General features: G+C 37.7%; 1 protein-coding gene across 3 annotated transcripts in view; it reads left to right on the plus strand.

Annotated features, from left to right (window-relative positions):
* Gphn (gephyrin) overlaps positions 1–20,592 on the plus strand; it is a 578,173-nt gene that overhangs the window by 283,647 nt on the left and 273,934 nt on the right. For all 3 annotated transcript variants that reach the window (XM_008852141.3, XM_008852142.2, XM_008852140.2), the window contains exon 6: positions 7,528–7,594. In XM_008852141.3, the coding sequence (XP_008850363.1) occupies positions 7,528–7,594 (67 nt within the window). The remainder of the gene's footprint in view (positions 1–7,527; positions 7,595–20,592) is intronic.

The raw sequence follows: 20,592 nt of genomic DNA on the forward strand, positions 1-20,592 counted from the left end.
AATATTCACCGTTAATAGGCATGTCACCATTTCTGTGTTAGGTTGTTTTGAAATTTCCCCCACCAAAGAAATTAGTCCATTGCTTTTCAACTTAATCCTTGGGCAAGCTCTTGGGCTGTGGGCAGAAAAGAGCTGCCAGACTCTTCCAAAATATCCCAGTTGCTGCCTAAGTCTTTATCTCCCTCTGGACCTACTTTGCACTCAGCATACTTTCTTCCATGCTCCTACTAGAACAACCCATTACACTCTGCTTACAGCAATCAACTGCATTTCTAATCCAAACTTCCAGAATTCTTTCACATTAAAACCTACGTGGTCAGGCTCCTCATAGTCAACAACTCACTCTCTGGTATCAACTTCTATATTAGTTACTTTTCTGTTGCTGTGATAAAACACTGTGACCAAGGGAGCTTATAGAAGGAAGGGTTTATTTAGTTTATGGTTCCAAAGGAATCAGAGTCCATCATGGTGAGGAGGCAAGATGTGGCCAGAGCAGAAAAGGGAGATCACATCTTGAAACAAGCACAGGAAGCTGAGAGCAACTAGAAATCTGGCAAGGCTTAAGAACTCTCTATGCCTGTCTGCAGTGGCGTGCTTCCTCCAGGAAGACCATATTTTCTAAAACCTCCCAAAACAGTGCCACCAACTGGGGACAAAATGTCCAAATACTTGGAGTCTATGGGGGATATTCTCATTCAAACCACCGCTATATATAAGGACCAAAACTGATTTAAAACAAAGATGCATATTGGATAATTTATTAACATCAATCACCATATTAATAGATTGAGAAAAAAATCTTATGATTATCTCAATTGATTCAGAAAGGCATTTGATAAAATTCAACACCCTTTTATGGACAGCAACTCTGTTTAGATTAGAAAAAAAAATTCCTTGGGAGTTGGAATTCCTGGAACTGGAGTTTCAGTTGTTAGCCACCATGTGGGTGGTTGGAACTGAGCCCAGGCTCTCTGTAAGACCAACCAGTTCTCTTAACTGCTGAGCCATCTCTCCAACTCCTTTGTGGGCTTTGGGGTTTTTTTTGGGGGGGGGGTTGTTTGTTTATTTGTTTGGGGAGGGTTGAAATAAGATCTGTTCATTTAATCCAAGCTGGCTTAGAATTAGAGATCCTCCTGCCTCAGCTTTCTGAGTGCTGGAGATGTGCAGCACCATACCCAGCTACCTCCACCCTCTGGATAATGCCTGTTGTACATCCTAAGCAACTGATGGAAATATACTAATTATAGAAGAAAAAGAATAAGCTAATACATAAATAAGCATAAGATACCTAAATTTAAGTCTAAAATTAAATGCACAGCTTTACTACAAACTTTCATTTGGAAGAATTGAAAACATACCAAATTAAAAACTTTTATAGTGAATACCCTAATAGATTCCACTAAATTTTAAGGTTAGTATTTTATTCTAATTTCTTCATCTCTTAAATGCTGTCTATTCAGCTAACAGACATTTGGGGGGAAGGGACCAATACTAACGGCATTAAGTATTGTCAAAACAGGCAGTAACAGTGCTGGTAGGGATATAAATTGATACAAATATCAAGGAAAACAATTGATTTTATATATATAATTTCCAGTTCTAATTATGGAAGCTCTTTCCTTGGGGAGACATAACCAAGCATCTATTCACCCTCTCCTTTTAGAACACCACCAATAAACCAAAGTATGATCCTGCCTCAAACCAAAGTATGAGACCTTCCCTCAATAAATAAAGTGGAAAGCAGTTGGGGAAGAGACCAGCCATTAAGTTTGGCCTCTACATGCCCTTGCACACATGTATACACATATGCACACATGTACCCATACTCATGTGAACACACAAGTTACGTACAACACACACACACGCACACACGCTCTAGAAGAGTTGATTTCCCACAGACCAATAGTATACCTGCTAGTGTTTCATTGACATAATGTAGTTTAGAAGAGTAAATCTCAGCTATGAGTTGGGATATAGCTTAATGATAAGCGTACTTACCTTACATGCACAAGACCTTAGAGTGGGGGTGCAGGTAGGGGGTTCAGTAGTCCCACATGTGTCTTAACTTTTACTTTGGTTAAATAAATGCAAATATTTTATCTATAAAACAAATCCTAGTAGTAACTTACCTCATGGAGCTGTTACTAGTATGATATGAAAATGCAATTAAAGGGCTAGTACTCAGTAGGTGAAGCACTTGCCTTAAAAGCATGAGGCCTTAAGGTCAGATCCCTGGAACCCATATAACCAAGCCAGAAGTGGTAGTGAAAGCCTGCAGTCCCAGGGATGGTGAGATGGGGGGTGGAGACAGTAGATCTCAGGAGCTTATTGGCCAGCTAGCTTAGCCTACTTATTGAGTTCCAGGACAATGAGAGATCCTTTCTCAAACAAAAGGTGAAAGTTGCCTGAGAAATGACACCCTAGGTTGTTCTCTGATCTGTGTACATACATGTGCTCCCATACACACACACACACACACATACAGAGAGAGACAAAGAGAGAGAGGAGAATGTCCATAAGTACATGGCAAAAAACAAGAAATAACTAACTTAGGTATTATTTACATGTCATCTTAGTATAATTGCTGTAACATTAATAAATGCACCCCTGTCAAAAAAGAAAGTTAAAAAGTAGTAGAGGGAAGTTGGATATCTAGAAAAAAAACAAGACACTGATTGTAGCAGATCAAAGAATGTGGGTCAAAAATCAATAAATTTTGTTTAATATGTTCTATTGTTAGAATTTCTTTCCTTTATGTCATATAACTTCCATTTTCAATTCATCTCAGTATAATTCTTGAAATGGTGCTGCTTGGTAATATTGAGAAGACTACATCAATGACCCCCAATGCCTTAAGAATGCAGTCTAGTCCTTTATAGTGAATATATGACTTCCATTATCAGATCCCAGTGTACTTTCTGAGATAATATGGGTATTTGTTGAGTGCCTAGGTACTTGATGCATTATATTTCAAAGATTATGTTTACTTCTTTTGGTAACTGTGGCTTTGAAATCTGATTAAAGAGGTTCAGTAATTAATGCAGGATTACACTGAGAATAAGTAGTATCAGAATAGTCCAAGCACAGTTTATGACAGCTGTCCTCACACTTTTCCAAGCATTGAAATCATCTAGCAGCTTGTTTACATACACATTATGGGATCCCATCCCATGGAATCTTTTCCTAGCTCACCAGCTGAGAAGAAGAGGGTGGGATCAGTGTGAGAGATTTTTGAGTTTCTAAGTTCACAAATGCCATATATAATGCTGGTTTAGAGACCACACATTGAAAAATGCTGATCTATCAAACTAACATTTTTTCCTATAGTACTTTTTATTTCATATTAATCTTCCATAAGTACAAATGTGCTCATTAGGTGAAAGACAATGTACTCAAAATGTATTTGGTACTTCTTTTTATGTGTGCTTTTGTATTTCTCACATACACACCTAAGCTGCTATTTTTCTTCCCCTTCTGTTGTATCTACTGAAGTATTTTCCTTTATAAAGACATTCACTTCTATTTCTTCTATAAAGCTTTTATCATGCCCTCATCTAGAAATGTAATTATTTTATTCTGAACTCGTGGTACTTTACCTCAGTTTCTTCCATAACTTACTGTCTTGTGTTGTTTATACGCTTTAACATTCTTTATTGCATTTATGAATTCCTTAAGGATTTGGGTTATAATTTATCCCGTAACAGGACACATCTTTAGTTGTTTAATAAATACTGGAGTATGCTAAGACTGTGGTGGTTTTATCTTTTAAAAATTATTCAGTGTAATAGTGCTTATAAAAATATTTTACTAAATATAAAATGTTACACAGAATGAGCCCCCCCCCATTGACTCTGTATGTTCTAGAGATGAAAAAAAGTCTCAAAATTAACTTATAAAGTGTTAACATCACTCTTCCTGTGGAGAAACATAAAGATGCTTATTTACTCCATATCACATACCGACAGACCAAAGAATTTATATCCAAGTCCAGTTTAGGGAGCTAGTGAGTTTATTTGAGTTAAATCTTCACCCCTACATAGATGACTGCTTTTGAAAGCTGAATCAGTTGGAGTCCCTGAACAGCTACACCACCAAAGTGCAACTTTACATCTCAGAGAGGGAGAGAGGAAGGATCCTCCTGAGGATCCTTGTGTGCCTGATAAGTCTCTTCCTTCCTCTAAAAGGGAACATTAATAGGCTCTATTGCCTGAGGTTCTTCTGGAGGTAATCACCGCTGCTTCGATATAAGACAGCAAGAATGAAGTCCAAGTTGAAGAAAACAGAACGTTTCAATTCCAAAGAGATCGGAGAATTCAAAGAATGAAAAGTGACTGATTTCATTTATTAACAAAATAAAAAGCTAAAGAGATGAGGAGAAATAATATATACAATCTCTTCTGGCTATATTGTGAAACTTTACATATATATATATATGCACACAAAAAGAATAGTCAAAATATTGTAATTGACAGTTATATTAGCATGTTACTAGGGTGTCCACTTAGAAAAAGATGAAATATTGTTTTAGGTCTGAGTTTAATGACCAAATGTTGTAATAAAAAGAATGAATTCCATTTTTATTTGTTTTGTGGTCGAGGAGTGTAACTTTATTGGAAAATAAACCTAAATTCCATAGTATTTAATAAATTTAAAATATATAGAAAAACATTGATTAGGATAAATCAATGAGTATTATACTTAGAAAAGGAAACTATTTATAGGAATGAGCCCTTTACATTTACAAAGATCTGAGAGGCGTGTGTCAATCAAGCTTTCTAGACCTCAGATTATTTTTCCATGTCTTACAGAAAGTTTTTTCTAAAATATTTGTTTATTTATTTATTTATTCATTTATTTATTGCCTGCATATATGTTAAGTGCACCCATGTTGTGCAGTGCCCACAAAGGAGAGGAGAGGGTGTTGGATCCCCTGAAACTGGAGTTATGGACAGTGTTTAGCCACCTTGGTGCTGGGAACCGAACCCTGGTCCTATGTAAAAGCAGCCAATGCTTTAACCACTGATCCATCTCCTCTGTCCCCCCGCCCAGAAAGCTTTTTTTCCTCTGCTCCAAAGAACTATTTAAAGCATAACATGCAATAATTATTATGAGAATATTTCTAATTCTTATGTATAACTTATGAACTTTCTGAAAGTAATGCTAAATTCTTTGAGGGACTACAATGCTCTTAGAATTATATACTTATGTAGTATATTGCCATATTTATTGGATGAAACAGGAACACTTAAAATTTTTGGCATTCTACTATATTTGCTTGTGCTATTATTTATAATCAGTTAATAATCAAATTGAATTTTAAAAGGCTGCAGTGTAGAATATTAGTTGAAAAAGACAGAAAACATTCCTAAGCAAATAGGAAGATATTAAGAAATTTATATTAGGGGGCTTGAGAGATTGCTCAGCAATTAAGAGTACTGGCTTCTCTTGCAGAGGACCTGGGTTTGATTCCCAGCACCCTGGCAAAACTCCTGTTCCAGGGGATCTGACACCCTTTTCTGACCTCTCCAGATATTACACACACATGGTGTACTTACATACATGCAGGAATAAGACATACATATAAAATAAAAATAAATAAATAAAATATTTATATTTATATATTAATTTATATTGTGGCTAGAGAGGTAAATCAGCTGTTAAGAGTGGATACTGCTTCTCCAGAGAATCCAAATTCAGTTCCTAGCACCCACATTAGACATTTCACAACATACTTTAGCTCTAGGTCCAAGGAATCCAGCGTCCTCTGCTGGGTCCTACACTCATGTACACATACCCCCCACCCATGTACATAAACACACACACACACACACACACACACACACATCATTTAAAAGGTAAAAACTTATAGGTATGCAGTGACATTTTGGCCCTAATAGAAATACTTTATCCAATTTAGACCGCCAGAACAAAGTAGATGTGAAGAAATATCACTAAAATTAAAGGTGTGAAAATAAAATATTTAATGAAATAATGAATTCTAGAGTGAAGACAGCCAAAGCATGATTCAGTAAACATTTCAAATGTTGTCAATTTTTCCTTTTCAGGTTATAAGTAGGACAAGAAGAAAGAAATCATGAAATATATGATAGTTATAGGTTATTTTAGAAAATGAAAATGTCACAGAATCAATTCAGTCATAAGAACATTTGGAAAATAGTCTCTTATATGACTAAAAACTTGTAAAAGTTTTTTTTGTAAATTCTTTATTGAATTTTTGTGTATTTCATACAGAACATCTTAGCCCTCTTTATACCCTCTCCCATTGGCACCTTCCCATACACTCCCCACTAGAATTCATACATTCTGTCATTTGTGTTAAGGTCTACTGTGTCAAGTTAGTGTCCCCAGATGTCCCTGAGTACAAATTTATCCACTGAGGTCTAGTCATCCTGTTTAGGGTTTCTCCCCTCAAGAAGATCAACTCTTCCTCAACCAGCAGTAATCGACTGCCAATAATTCTTCCACTAAGATTGGGGCCTGCTACCCATTTCCACAGCTCTGTGCTGGGTTTTTGTCTACTTGAGTTTGCATGAGTCTTGTGCATGCTGACACCATTGCTGTAGGTTCATATGAGCAGGATCCCAGCGGCCTCTACGACTCTTATTTCCATATGCTCATGCATCTCTTCCTTGGCTTTTATAATCTTTCTATCCACTCTTCCACAATGGTCACTGAGCCCTGGATGGGTGGAGTTTAATATAGGATATCCTGTCCAACAACCTACACTCTGAAGACTCTTATTCTCTGTAAAAGTTTTTAAATAGCATAATCTTTTTTTAAAATAGAAAAAGTAAGTAATGTTACCACATAAAAACACAGCCAGTTAGTAAAAGCAGGATTCTAATTCATGTAGCAATCAGAATATACTCCATACATGCTTGAGATTATCAAATCAAAAATTTAATAAAAGGTTAAAAAAAAAGACTTCAGGCCTTCCACTTCTAAGTTTTCTAGTGCTTATCTAATTAGCTGGTTTAAATATGGGCTTGAAATTGACAAGGGTTTCCTCAAAGACCTTCCTAGCTTAAAATGCTTATGATCATCAGTGGACCCCTACAGCCATTAGTATATGAAAAGCCTTAGTTTACTTTAGTTTCTACATTTGTTGAAAGTAAAAGCACAATCTAGACCTCTTCAACCCTTGAATACTTTTTATTTTGGACATTTGAACATCAGTATTACTACATGAGCCATCTTTTTACACTGTGTCATTGAAACTTCACAGCTTGTAACAGCCAAGGCTAAACAAAAGGTCAGAGTGCTTAAAATTAGCTAACTTGTTCTGATGACGTTCAGTGTATTTTTCTAGTCCACTCTACTAACTATCCATTAATATAAAAACATCAGCCTGAATGTCCAATTTGTATAATTGGCAATCTCTTACCATAACAGTTTTATTCCTAGCATTTGTTCTTATGTAAACCAAACCTTGGCCTTTGGTTAATATATTTAAGTCAGACATTCATTTGCAATTTATTATTTATTCCAGTTTTCCTTTCCTTTCAGGCCTGTATGTGGAATCAGAGGGAAAACTCTCATAATTAACCTACCTGGGAGCAAGAAAGGATCTCAGGTAAGCATCCTTGATATTAGTATAGTTTAATGAAAGAACTTTTAACTTACGTAACAGTAGCAAACCAAAAAGTTGAACATACCACAAAACTACTGACTTCTGACATTAATCACAAGTTTAAGAGATTTCTCAAAATCACCCTGAAATTCAGCAATTAGAATCACAGAACTCACTGACACTTGATGTAGTTATAATTTATTATAGGGAAAGGTTACAAATTAAAATCGGCTAAAAGAAGATGTACACTGAGTCAAGGACAAGTACAAAATGCAGAGATTCTACTGTCTCTATGAACTCATGGATGTTACTGTTCTGGCATTGACTGTGGCAGTGCACATGCAACATGGCCAGTCAGAGAAAGTTGAGCCTTTGAGATGTTGTTTTGTTTTGTTTTATTTTGTTTTTTTGTTTGTTTGTTCATTCTAGCTCATCATATACTGCCCACATGGGCAAATCTTAGTGCTTTATTCCTTTCCGGAGATTTGACAGATACATTTAGTCTCTCCAAGCTTTCAGAGACAAAGCGGTACCCAAGTAGCCAAAAACCCTATCATAATTCACAGTTAGACTGCCTGGTAGCCCAAAGCCCCGGCAAACAAAAATACTCCTCTGAGGCATGACAATCTCCTGACCTAGAGATCACCTTCTAGTGGCTGAAGGAAAGAGCTAGACTCTTTCTGTGTAACATTACGTCTTCAATCCATACAATACCTCCTGGCCTTTCTTTGACTAAGGATTTTTTATACCAAACAATTAACATTACTCAGAGAGTTATATTTACTATTGCATTTATATGACAAACACAAATATAGTGTGAATATGCCTGATTTAGAGGTGGTAGCATGAAATATGATTAGATTTAAAGATTTTTTTTTTTGGTCTTTTTGAGACAGGGTCTCCCTGTAGCCCCAGCTGGCCTGAAACTCACTGTGTAGACCAGGCAGGCCTTGAGCTCACAGAGATCCACCTGCCTCTGCCGCACTTGCTGGGACTACAGGCGTGCACCACTGCACCCAGTAGATTTAGCTAATCTACCCTCTAAAGATATTATGTACATTTTTATATTTTTATAGTAATTTCTTAGTTTCCCACCTTGATCTACTGTTCTTTGTACTTTATGGTAGATTGTGCAGAACTATATAACACAGAAATTAGTTTAATAACTTCCAGTTCTTTATTAGGCCAGCCATCTTCCATTGATATTACATCTGAAGGATGATTTGACTCACTTTACAAATATATTTGGCCAACAATATCAGTAGTCTTATATTAATAACTATATTTGTGTCACAACATATCTCAATGCAGGCATTGATATAAGCTAAAAAATAAAGCCAGATGATAATAGATTATCTAGAGTTCTCTTCAGGTATTAAAAGTTAGCTGATTTATCATATCTGGTGACCAAAATGCCAGGTTTGAAGGCTTGTCAGGCAGTATTTGTCTCAGCAGTGTATGGCTTCATCCTTTCAAGCATCAGTTATAGATGTGATATGAAAAATATCATATTCTGAGCCTTCTTTGAGACATCAATATACTATTCTGTTTACCTCATTGCATAACCTTTTTTGGGTTTTTGTTTTTGGTTTTTTACTTATTGAGCTTTTGTAATTTCATACAACAGTACTTAGTCAAATTTAGAGCCCCCTCCTCCATCCATGCCTCTCCCATCTCCCCAATGGACCTTGTGTATTCCACCATACATGTTGAGTCCTATTCGTTCAGGCATGTGTACCCAAATGTCCTTCAGTGTAAATCTATCCACTGGAGTCTAGTAGCCCATCTAGTTATCGTATGTAAGTCATACTCTCCCTCACCCAGCAGCAATCAGTCTCCAATAGTCCTCAGTCTACTGCTGCCCACCACCTATTTCTTTCCTCTGCTTTGGGCCCTTATTTAATTGAGTTGACATGGGTCTGTGCTCGAAGCCACCATTGCCACAAGTTCACATGTGCAAGCTTTCAGTGGCCCAGAAGCCTCTGCTTCCCTGTGTTCATAAACCAGCTCTGGCTCTTACAATCTTTCCACCCCCTATTCTACATTGGTCCCTGAGCCTTGGGTGGATGAGGTTCCATATAGGAGTCCTATCCTACACTCTTACAGTCTCTTATTCTTTAAAACTTGGCCAGTTGTGACTTTCTGTGTGCATTGCACTCTGTTGTATAAGGAAGGTTTACTGGTGAGAGTTGAGGGATGCATTAGCTTTCTCTTCTTCCACTATGTTCCGTGAGGTTCAATTGTAGATGTGTCACCTAGTACTGGGTATCTTTCAGATGTATGCTCTCTGTGTCTGACCAGATGTGCAATTCTGCAGTAGCCTCCATCTATTGCAAAAAAGAAGCTTTTTTTGATGAGTGGTATACAGTATGCTTGCCTGGCAGTGTAAGGATTGATATTTAGCATATAGTAAGAAATTTCATTGTCTAGAGATATGAAAGAAATAGGGTTTTCTCTAGGATCTTTGTTCTCTCCTGCCATGTGTATTTGGCTGAGTTTACAGTGCCACCCATGAGTTCCCTCCCATTGAGAGGGCTTTAAATTCAATTAGATAGCTGTTAATTGCGTGTGCGCACATGTGCGCGCGCACACACACACACACACACACACACACACAGATAACAGTGCCACTACTGTACCAGTAGAGGTAGTTTGCCATGCCAATCATTATGGTTATTAGGCTTTAGGACTGGGTTGGATCATTGATTGGCAGATTGCCTGTCATCATCTAGCATTATGATAGCCAAACTTCAGTTAGAAGGCTTCCAAGTCAGTTCCTGCTCCATTGTTTCAAATCCATTATCCTAAGGATGTGCTGTCTTCAACAGTAGGGTCTTACTTACTAGTTCTGGGAGATAACCAAGAGGTTGGGCAATAGCCTGTGTTATTTTGGGATTCTCCTGGACCACCGTCACCTACAGTAGGGTCTTACTTACTAGTTCTGGGAGATAATCAAGAGGTTGGGAAATAGCCTGTGTTATTTTGGGATTCTCCTGGACCACCGTCACCAACCACCCAAAAGGAAGTTTCTTCTGTCTAGCACTGTGTTCCTTGCCAAATAGCTCCCAGGTATACACATGCATTAATTTTCAGACACTGTATGTACATTTCTCATGGGGTTTCAAGGGCATCACTTTTCCCTCTATGTTTCCTAGCCCCCTCAAGATTCATCCGTCTCTACTCCTTTTTCTCCCATCTGGCCTCCCTCCTCCATCCCTAGTCACAGTGCCCCCATTATCCCCACCCTTCCCCCAATAACACCCACCTTCTATCATCCTCACTCTCCTGACATCCCCCCTCCCCTACACCAAGGCCCCTTTTATGACCTTCCCTCCTCTCCTCCTGCTGAATACTCCCACTTTACCCACTTCCCCCCTGGTAACATCTGCTCCCTATTATCCCCCTTTCAGGTTCTTTCTTTTCCTTTACCTCAGTGTATCCTTTCCCTTTTCTTGGCTCCTGGTGTTACATCAGAATTTATATGCTCACATATAAGGGATTGATGCTGCAATCTGCAAATGAGGGTGAACATACCTCGCTTGATTTTCTGCACTTGTGTTACTTCACTTAGTATGACACTCTCTAGTTCCATTCATTTACCTGCAAATTTCATAATTTCAGCTTTTCTTACTGTTGACTAGAACTCCATTGTGCAGTTGTACAAAATTTTCATTAACCATTCGTCAGTTGAGGGACATTTGGATTTTTTCCATTCCTTAGCTGTTGTGAAGAGAGCAACAACAAACATGGATGTACAGGTATCTCTACAGTATGATGAGTCCTTTGGGTATATGTCAAGGGGTAGTATAACTGGATCCTATGGTAGATTCATTTATACTTTTTTGAGAATTCTCCACACTGCTTTCCATAGTGGATACACGTTTGCATTCCCACCAGCAGTGAACGAGCATTCCTCTTTCTCTTCATCCTCTCCAGCATTTGGGATCTTTCATTCTCTGAACTTAGCCAGTCTGACTGGGGCAAGATGGAATCTTAAAATGGTTTTTACCTACATTTTTCAAATTACTAAAGATGTTGAACACTTTTTAAGTTGCTTCTTAGCCATTTTTATTTCTTCATTTGAGAACTCTTTGTTGATGTCTATTGACCATCTTTTTATTGGGTTGTTTATTTTCTTATTTCTTTGTTTTTTGAGTTCTTTGTATATTCTGGATATTAATCCTCTGTCCAATATATGTCTGGTAAAGATTTTCTCCAACTCAGTGGGTTTCCTCTTCCCTTTCTTGGTTATTTCTTTTGCTGTACAGAAGCTTTTTAATTTAATGAGGTCCCACTTATTTATTGTTGACTTTAGTGTCTGAGCAGCTGGTGTCTGATTTAGAAAGTCCTTTCCTACGCCTATATCTTGGAGGGTGCTACCTATTTTTATTTCTAGCAGTTTCTGATTTTATATTGAGATCTTCGATCCATTTGTAGTTGACTTTTGTCCAGGGTGAAAGATAAGGGTCCAGTTTCATTCTTCTGCAGGTGGAGATCCAGTTTTGCCAGCACTATTTGTTGAAGATGCTGTCTTTCCTCCATTGTGTGTTCTTAGCACCTTTGTTGAATATCAGGTGGATGAAATTACATGTACTCATGCTTGGATCTTCTATTATGCACCATTGAGCTATGTGTCTATTTTTGTGCCAGTACCATGCTGTTTTTATGACTATAGCTCTGTAATATAATCTGAGCTCTGGTATGTAATCTCTCCAGCATTGTTGTTTTTACTCAATTTCTTTGGCTATCTGGGGTCTTTTGTGATTCTGTATGAATTTTAGGATGATTTTTTTCAAGCTCTGTGAAGAATTTTGTGGGTATTTTTATTGGGATTTCATTGAATCTATAAAATGCTTTTGGTAAGATGGTCATTTCACAGTATTGATTCTACCAATCCGTGAGCATGGTAGGTCTTTCCATCTCCTAGTGTCTTCCTCTATCCCTTCTTTAGAGATTAGAAATCTTCAGTGTAGAAATCTTTAATGTCTTTGGTTAGGTTTATTCCTAAAATTTTTTGAAGCTATTGAGAATGGGAGGATTTCCTCAAGTGCTTTTTCTGATTACTTGTTATTGGTATATAGAAAGACTTTTTGTAAGTTGATTTTGTAACATGCCACTTTACTGAAAGTATTCATCATGTCTAACAGTTTTCTAGTGGAATTTTTTAGATCTCCTATGTATAATATTATATCATCTGCAAATAGGGTTAATTTGGCCTCTTCTTTTCCAATTAGTACTCCTTTAATTTCCTTCTCTTGTCTTACTGCTCTTGCAAGAGTTTCAAGCACTATATTGAAAAGTAGTAGAGATAGTGGACATCCTTGTCTGGGTCCTAATTTTAATAGAATGCTTCCAGTTTTTTCTCCATTTAGAATGATGTTGGCTATGAGTTTGTTGTATATAGCTTTACTTATGTTGAGTTATGTTCCCTCTAGTCTAATTCCTTCTAGGACTTTTAACATGAATGGATGTTGAATTTTGTCAAAGGCCTTTTCTGCATCTATTGAGAAGACCATGTGGTTTTTGTCTTTAAGTCCATTTATATGTTTTATTACATTTATTGACTTATGTATATTGAGCCATCCCTACATCTCTAGAATAAAGCCAACTTGATTGTGTTGGATGATCTTATTGATATGTGTCTGTATGCAGTTTGCAAGTATTTGGTTGAGTATCTTTGCCTCAGTGTTCATTAAGGATATGGTTTTATAGTTTTCTTTTTTGTTGTATCTTTATCTGGTTTTGGTTTTAGAGTAATACTGGCTCCATAGAAGGAGTTCAGGAGTTCTTCCTCTGTTTCTGTTTGAATAATTTAAGCAGTATTGGTTGTAGATTTTCTTTGAATGTCTAGTGGAATTCTGCTATGAATCCATATGGGCCTGAGCTATTTTTAGTCAGGAGGTTTTCTATTACTTTTTCAATTTCCTTATTTGTTATTTGTCGGTTTAGGCTATTGATCTCCTCTGTTTTAGCTTTGGTGGTGACCATGATTTTAGAAATTCATCCATTTCTTTTAGGTTTTCAAATTTAATGGAGTATAATATCCCGTGTGTGCGTGTGTGTGTGTGTGTGTGTGTGTGTGTGTGTGTGTCTGCTGTGATGTTTCCCCTTTCCTCTCTGAATTTATTGATTTGTATTTGCTCTTTCTTTCTTTTGGTTAGCTAGGCTAAGGGTCTGCCTATCCTTTTTTACCTTTAAAAGAGCCAGCTCTTAGATTCATTAGTTTTTAATATTGTTTTCATTGTTTCTATTTCATTAATTTGTGCTCTGATTTTTGTTATTTCTTCTCATCTACTGGGCTTGGGGTGGTTTGTTCTTGCCTTTTCAGAGTCTTGAGTCATACTATCAAGTCATTTGGATGTGCTCTTTCTTATTTTTTAATGTAGACACTAAGAGCTATACACTTCCATCTTAGGAGTGCTTTTAAGGTGACCCTTGAGGTTTTGTTGTGTTGTGTTCTCGTTTTCATCTTGTTCCAGGAATACTTTTATTTCTTTCTTAATTTCTTTTTTGACTCATTCATCATTCAGGAGTGTGTTGTTTAATCTCCATGGTTTGTGTAGTTACCAGCGCTTCTTTTGCTGTTGTTGATAAGGTTTATTGCACTATGGTCTGATAGAAGGCATGGAGTTATTTTAACTTTTTTGTATTTATTGATATATGTTTTCTGTCCCAGAATGTGGCCAATTTTAGAATAATTTGCATGGGCTGCTGAGTAGAAGGTGCATTCTTTGGTGCTTGGATAGAATAGTCTGTAGATATCTGTTAGGTCCATTTTATGTAAGACGTCATTTAATTCAGATGCCTCTCTGTTAATTCTTTGTTCAGTTGACCTGTCTATTGATGATTGTGGGGTATCAAAGTGACCTTCTATTGCTGAGTTGGAGTTAATTTCTGTTTTATAGTCATGGAATACTGATGTTATGAAATTGGGTGCTCCAGAGTTTGGTGAATATATGTTCATGACAGTAATATTTTTTGGTCAATTGTTCCTTTGATTAGAATGAAGTAACCCTCTTTATCTCTTCTGATGAGTTTTCATTTGAAATCTATTTTGTCCAATATTAGAATTGTGACACCTGCTTGCTTCTTAGGGCCATTTGCTTGGAATATTTTTTTTTTCATTCTTTCACCCTAAGATAGTGTCTATTTTAGAAAGTGAGGTGAGTTTCTTGAAGACAACAAAAAAGATAGGTTTTATTACTTGATCCACTGCACTAGCCTATGTCTTTTGACAGGGTGTTGAGACCATTGATATTTAGTGTTATTGTCAAAAGGTATATATTAGATACCGTCATTTTAATTTGTGTTTGTGGCGCTATTTTGTGTTTCTGTTGTTATACCTTTCTTTGTATTCTTTCTGTAGCCTCTTGGATACCCATTCCTTTCTTCAGTCCTTTGTATTGTTTCGAGTATTCTCTGTAGCTCTGGTTTGGATGATATGAATTCTTTTAGCCTATTTGTGTCATGAAAAATTTTCCATTCCCCTTCAACCCTGATAGATAGCTTTGCTGAATAGAGTATTCAGTGTTGGCATCCATGGTTGTTTAGAACTGGGGATGCTTTGGTCCAGGCTTTCTGGCTTTTGTAGTTTGCATTGAAAAGTCAGCTGTAATTCTAATGGGTTTTCCTTTATATGTAACTAGTTGTTTTTCTCTAGCAGCTTTCAGTACCATCTCTTTGTTCTGTACATTTAATGTTTTTGTTGTGATATGGCATGGCAACTTTCTGTTCTGGCCATGTCTAATTGGTGTTCTGTGTACTTCTTGAATCTCTATAGATATATCTTTCCTAAATTTAGGGAAGTTTTCTTCTATAATCTTATTGAAGATCTGTTCTGTGCCATGGCCTAAGATTTTGCTCCTTCCTGTATGCCTGTAATTTATAGATTTGGTCATTTCAGGTTGTCCCACATTTCCTGAGTATTCCATTCCTGTGTTTTTTGTTTGTTGTTTATAATTTTACGTTGTCTTTGCTAAAAGAGTCGAAATCTCCAACTTTATCATCCACTCTTGATGGTCTTTTCCATTTCATTCATTCTGCTTCTGAAGTGTCTCCTAATGTTTCTAATTGGTTTATTGCGTTTTTCAATCCTGTGTTCATTTCTGTTTAGATTTTCTTCACTATTTCTTTCTCTTTTGTGAATTCACTTTTCAAGTTATGAATTGTTTTTGATACCCCACATATTTGTTTATTCTTGGGCTTCTACCATAAGTTTCTGTCTTTCCTCTTTGAGTTCCTTGAGTTGTTTTTATTTTCTTGAAGTTCTTTGATCATGTTTATGATTGTTCTTTTAAATTCTCATGCTGGGGTTCTTCAGAGTGGTTCTCATTGCTGTGTACTTCTGTAGGACTTGTGGGTTTGGTTGAGGCCATAGTTTCTTGTGTTTTTTATATTGTTTATGTTTTTGTGTTGCCATTTGAACATATGAATGTACTTTGTTGGTTATGTGTCCAACAGGAACTTCAACTCTGCTTTTGTTTAATTTAATTTTGGTTCTGTTAATATTGTTTATGTAACTTGGTTACTTTTTGTTCGGGTATGGAAGATAAATTGGTGGGTATTTCAAGTTCTTGCAGGGTAGCAGACTGGTCAGAGTTCTGTCTGAGCAGGTCTGACTGCCTGATCTAGAAGCTGGGAAGTTGGCGGTGGGGGGACCACCTGGGGAGGAATTTAAGGATCTATGGTATAGTGTTTTTTGAGTCTGGGTTAGGAAGCTAGTCCTGGAATCTGAGGTGAAGGAATTGGAGCCCGCCTGGGTCTGAGGGTGGCAGGGGATGGGATGGGTGTGGGTGAGAGGAATGAAGTAGAGAAGCAATGGGCGTGATCTGACTTACCAGAGTCCTGGCTCAACAGATCTGTTTCCCCGATCCAGATGCTGGGAAGTTGGTGGTAGGGGTAACACCTGGGGAGGCACTTAGGGATCTGGATCTATGGTGGTGTGTTTAGCTAGTCTGGGTTAGGAAGGTAGTCCAAGGATCTGAGGTGAAGGAATAGGAGCCCACCTGTGACAAAATCTGGCAGGGGACCGGGTCACATAACCTTTTTGTTAATTCCTCTAACCTTGGCTTTCATTCCTCTTTCTTTCATTTATACCCACCTAAAAGTTCTCCATATTTGGAGAGCTATAAAGTTCAATCACTATCTATCATGCATTGCCATTAATATTAGTATAGGATGGCCAACCTTTTCACATTGCCACATGATATTTTCCTCTACAAAGTTCATGCTCAAGAGCCACACAGTCAAGTTACAGAAACAAATGTTTCAAAACACCTCAATGTTTAAGTAAGTTGTTTTGTCTTGGGCCATGTTTGTAGCTATCTTCTACCATATGTGGATTGCAGGCCACAAATTGGACATGTGTGGAAGTACCTCCCACTCAGTCCTCTTCTATTCACAAGTTAGTGTTTCACAGATAAAAAACTAATGGACTGTCTTAACCCATTAGGCAGTATAATTGCATTCACTGTCAACACTAACTTTTCCAGATGTGGTAAAGGCAAAATCGAGTCTCAGGAATTCTAGCATAAAATTTTAAAGATATAATTAAAGTTTTATTCCTTTTAAATCATCCCCTTTTCTGGTACCTTTAGTTGTATCATTGGTTCTGGAACCACTGTATGAGGTGTATGAATGAGTTTCCTCAAACCTCTCTTCCTGGAAAAGTGAAGAAGTTTTATTAGTGGGGACCTTCAGATTCACATCCGTCTTCCCATACTGAATGTGACTAGACAGACATGCATGGAGGCATATATGACAGCCCTTCGCATCTTTATTTCTTCTGGCTAAAGACAAAAGTTTCAAATACCCATTCCATTCTCCATCAAGTAAATACTCTGAGGATGAAAATACTCAGAGTTATTTATACCCTTAGGAGTTAACCAGCATCAGTCTTAACTTGACAATTATATGTGGAGCCCTCCCCTTCAGAATATTTCCCATAGCCTTCTATGGTTTCTGACTTATTTGTTGACAGACAGAAGAGTTGTTGTTGGCATTTTTCTGCCTCAGAGCATGCAAGAGGAATATGTAGCCTCTGCCCACCTTGCTTTGATATAGCTTCCCAGTGTCCACTTATCTATTAGTCTCATGTAGCCACTTCCAGCCATCAAACTGGATGCAATTCTAATCAATTTCTAATCCTGGGAAGGATTTCTTTGGATGAATATAGACAGATCCTTAAATTCCCAGAATGATTTCATTGTGGTCATGCCCCATGTACTCTTGCCTTTAATGGATAAGTGTTCTATAGCCTTTCTTTATGAACATATGTAATAGTCATGCCATTGAACATTGCAGATGAGTTTAAAAAAAAACATAGAGGTAGAGATTATGCCTATCAACAGGCCCTAGGAGCTTCAAACAGTTCAGACCTTTGAGTTCCTTGTGCCATCCACAAACTTGGAGCATTCCAAAAGACTGACTTCACTAGTCATACAACTACAAATTCAAGGAATTCTTAAAATCACTTAGTAATTCACTGAGATTCACAGAAATCACTGAAAGGTGTTACATATATAGTTATTGTTTATTACAGGAAGGTAATACAGATTGAAATCACACAGGCAAAAAGTATATGGGAAGAATGTAAGAGGTACCAAACAAAAAGCTTCATTGTCTTTTCCCCCTGGAACCATGGACCTATTACCCTCCTGGCATAGATATTTGACAATATATGTAGACCATTGACAGGGAGGAATACCAGCTTGAGCCTTTGGTATCCAGATTTTGTCAAGTCATCTGGTAGTCAAAAGTCCTAGGCAAATAAGTACATTTTTGACAATCATGACATTCCAAATATTTGAAGATAGCCTCCTAGAAGCTGAAACGAAAGACCAGACCTTTCTTTGGTCAGATTTAAATTCTTTACTATATACTACTTAAAGAGTAAGCAATTGAGCCATACAAAGAGAGTCAAAAGGTTGGGTATCCTTCCAGATATTCCATAACTCTCCAAAATGTTTTGAGATATTTCTTCATTGCTTATATTTTGAAAATATTTTTGATTCTTTGAGAATTTCATACACTGTATTTGGATCTCATTTAGACCTCCTCCCTCATCTCCACCCCCACCCAACTTCATGTCCTCTGTTATTATTTTTCTTTTTTTAAAGGCCTGTTGAGTCTAATTTTGTGTTCCCCAAATGCAATAGGTCTATCCATAGCATTTGTAGTAGGTCTGGTCAGCCTACCCGTAAAGAAAACTGATTCTGTCTCCCAGCAGCTAACAATTGCCAAAAGATCCTAAGTTAGGACTGGGGCTTTTTGCCCACCTCCTCCATACATGCTGGGTTTTTGCCTGGCTTTGGTTTGCACAGGTCTTGTGCATACTGTCAGAAGCCCTATGAATTCATATGTACAACTATCCTGTGGTATACAGATAGTACATTTTCCTTGTATTCATCTACCACCTCTGGCTCTTACAGTTTTTCTACCACTTATTCTTCAATGATCCCTGAGCCTTGGGAGGAAAGGATGTGACATAGGTCTCCCATTTAAGGCTAAGCAGTCTACAGTCTCTTATTTTCTGCACGTTGACCATTGGCTTCTGTGTTAATCTCCATCTGTTGCAAAAAGCTTCTCTGGGGACTGGAGAGATGGTTCAGCAGCTAAGAGCACTGGCTGCTAGTACAGAGGACCTAGGTTCAATTCCAAGCACCCACAAGGTAGCTAACAACCATCTGTAACTCCAATTCCAGGGGAACTTGATGCCCTTTTCTAACCTCCATGGGCACTGCAAGACACAGGTGCACCTACTTACAGGCAGGCAATACACTCATACCAATAAAAATAATAAATAAAATATTTTTTAAAAAAAAGAAGCTTCTCTGATGAGAATTGAGAGATGCACTAGTCAATGGCTATAACAATAAGTCACTGGAAGTCATTGTAATGCCCCTATGGCCTGTGACTTGTCTAGCTGCAGGTTCTTGGACCTGATAACTGATAGGTAAAAAGTTGGTGGAGAATGAGCAAATGGATGATGAGGCACCGAGGCACAGCTAAAACTCCATCAAAATAGGGTTTATTAGCAAAGGAACACATGGGACATATTCCCTTCTGGCCAGGGAAAATGTCTGTCCAGGTCTTGAGCTGGGGTCTTTTTAAAAGGGAGGCTTCTGCTTCCTGAAGAAGGCTGGAAGATGTGTTTGTTTTTAAGTTGGGGGAGGGAAGTGGGACAGCAGGACTGTTAGTGGAGAAAAATCTGCTTCTCTTGACTTCAAAGACCAAGGTGCTTATCAGCGAGGTTCCCTTTTCTCAGGAGCATGAGAAGTCCTTGGGATCCAGTTGCTGAGGGGGCAGGGCTTTCTGAACCTTAACATTCCAGCCTTTTGTGTTATAGGATAGGGGACACCGTTGTCGTCTTGCTACTTCCTGCTGGACAGGGTCAACGTGGGTGGGGGGCTGGATTAGGGTTCAGGCAGACAGCAGGGGTTCCCTCTTAATGCATCTCAACAGGGTCTTCGATGGTTGATAGGCACTTGTGTACATGTGGAGGGAACGAAAGTAACAACTGATTAAAATTAGTAAGAGTTAGTTTTTGGATTTGGTCCTGAAAATATCTGAAGAGGCAAGGAGCAATGGTTAGCACCAAAGTAATACCTCATTTTTCATTTTTTTTTTTTCCTTCTGCCAGGGCTGAGCTTGAGAGTGATGGACTCAGGATTTTTTTTTCAGGTATTTTGATAGCTGTTGAGTGGCTAGAATCAGTCTCAGTTCCCCTTCAAAGACAGGGGGAGAAAACAGATTTCACCATAATTTAAGAACAATAGTGAGTTTGAGTTATCTCCCTTAGCTACAGGTGGGCACTACAGTATTGCAGACCAAGATTTGAAGTCTTACATCTCAGCAGTACTTTCTGGTTAGGAACAAAACCATCAATGAGAAATAATTGTCTAAATCAAATTTTATATGGACTTAATCCTAATATCTGGGAGATGTAATCCCTTGAACTCTTAAAGAAATATACTGATCACTTTAGTCTTTAGTTATACTTT

The sequence above is a fragment of the Nannospalax galili genome, unplaced genomic scaffold, assembly GCF_000622305.1.
Source record: "Nannospalax galili isolate Female #2095 unplaced genomic scaffold, S.galili_v1.0 scaffold285, whole genome shotgun sequence".
NCBI lineage: Eukaryota > Metazoa > Chordata > Mammalia > Rodentia > Spalacidae > Nannospalax > Nannospalax galili.